The 1,651-nt window shown below is 60.3% G+C and overlaps 1 protein-coding gene across 1 annotated transcript in view; it reads right to left on the reverse strand.

Moving 5' to 3' along the window:
• Nucleotides 1-1,651, reverse strand: part of VOLCADRAFT_119055 (uncharacterized protein) — a gene marked incomplete at both ends in the record, with an annotated part of 14,800 nt that overhangs the window by 5,153 nt on the left and 7,996 nt on the right. Inside the window, 4 exons of the mRNA XM_002955407.1 lie at nucleotides 99-163; nucleotides 323-381; nucleotides 1,030-1,166; nucleotides 1,417-1,523. Of these exons, the coding sequence (XP_002955453.1) occupies nucleotides 99-163; nucleotides 323-381; nucleotides 1,030-1,166; nucleotides 1,417-1,523 (368 nt within the window). The remainder of the gene's footprint in view (nucleotides 1-98; nucleotides 164-322; nucleotides 382-1,029; nucleotides 1,167-1,416; nucleotides 1,524-1,651) is intronic.

Here is a 1,651-nt window from a genome sequence, read left to right on the forward strand (position 1 = left end):
GGGTGGGTGGGTTTACAGGGGATACAAGGCACCCGGGGGGAAATGAAGGGGTGAATGAAGGGGTGGAAACACATACACGCACATACACGCACACACACCTGTTTTGCAGCACGACGCAGTTTCCCTCCGTGTCGTATCCCCTCCTCCCCGCCCTGCCCGCCATCTGCAGCAGCTCATTGTGTGGCATCAGCCGGGGGCCGTCGTCCGTACGGCGAGACAGCGATGATATGACGGTGGTGCGCGCGGGCATGTTGATACCCGCCGCCAGTGTGCCGGTGGCGAACACCATGCGCAGCAGCCCGCGCTGAAACAGCCTCTCCACCAGGGACTTCCAGCCCGGCAGCTGACCGGCGTGGTGGCTGGCGATGCCGGAGATGAGCGCTGGAAAGCGGAACACGACAGCAGGGAAGGGGGTGGTGGTGGGGAAGAGGGTGGTGGTGGTGGTGGGGAAGAGGGTAGTAATGGTAAAATCCTGATCATGGTGGTGCGAAAGCGGTGTGGGCCTGAGGTCGGGCTTAGGCTTAGGGCGGCTTCCCGGGGCCGGGGGCCCACCGCAGCTCCTCTTCCTCTTCCTCCCTCTTGCTGGGGGATCTGTCCGGACGGACTGGGAACTGACTCGGTTAGTAAATTTGGAGGAGGAGGAGAACGGCCGAGTCCCGGATGGAGACTACAGGACACCCCGGCATGGAGGGAAAACCAGGGAAAACACAACTCCCCCCTGTCGGCATCCAAAGTTGCAAACTGCTGCTGGAGCCGCAACTGCGTGTGAGCTTGGTTACCGAAACGTATTTGGAGCCGTGTCGTGTACTCCGCATCAGTAATCCACCATCAGGTTACACATACATCCAGGATATGCATGTATGTATGTATGTGTGTGCGTCCATGCGTAGGGTTTGGAAGTCACAGAGCGAGAACCTGATACACATACACATACACACACGCGCTGTGTCTCTCCCTCCCTCCCTCTCTCCCTCCGTCCGTCCCAACCTCTTTCTTCCCCCCCTCCAAAACACACACACACACCCCTACCCGGCACCAGCTCCTCCCGCACCGCCTCGGGCTGGTCCGCCCTCAGCGCCGCCACCTCCGCCGCTATCGCCTCCTGGTCCGCGGGGCTGGTCAGCAGCAAGCCGCCGGCGCGGAGAGCGTTCACATCGCAATCCTTCCTGGGTGGCGAAAAAAAGGGAACACAAAACGATTACACGAATATTCAAGGTGAGAAGAGGAATGAAATCCAAATGCTGCAAGGAAACCAGGGGAATGAACTGCCACCGGAACGCCACCGCGGACTCCATAGGAGGTAAGGGGGGGGGAGCGGCGGGAATTACGGCGCTTAGAGAGAGAGCGAGAGAGCAAGATGATGACGGGGGATATTTACATACATACATGCATACGTACAGGTACACACATACACACCTGCTCAAAATGAACCAAATGGCTGGCAGCATATCTTGTTCCGCCAGGAGCCTGATGGTGCGGGAGGTGTCGGGGGTACGGCGCTGGTTGACTCGCCGCTGGAGGGCCTGAGGGGACGCGGCGGAGGGCGTGTGTGTATATGTGTGTATGTGTGTGGGGGGGGGGGAGGGGAGAGAAGGGTATGACGAACCGCTGGCCACTGGAGGGAGGGGGGGACCGAGGGGGAAGGGGGGGA

Source organism: Volvox carteri (assembly GCF_000143455.1).
Source record: "Volvox carteri f. nagariensis unplaced genomic scaffold VOLCAscaffold_51, whole genome shotgun sequence".
Classification (NCBI taxonomy): domain Eukaryota; kingdom Viridiplantae; phylum Chlorophyta; class Chlorophyceae; order Chlamydomonadales; family Volvocaceae; genus Volvox; species Volvox carteri.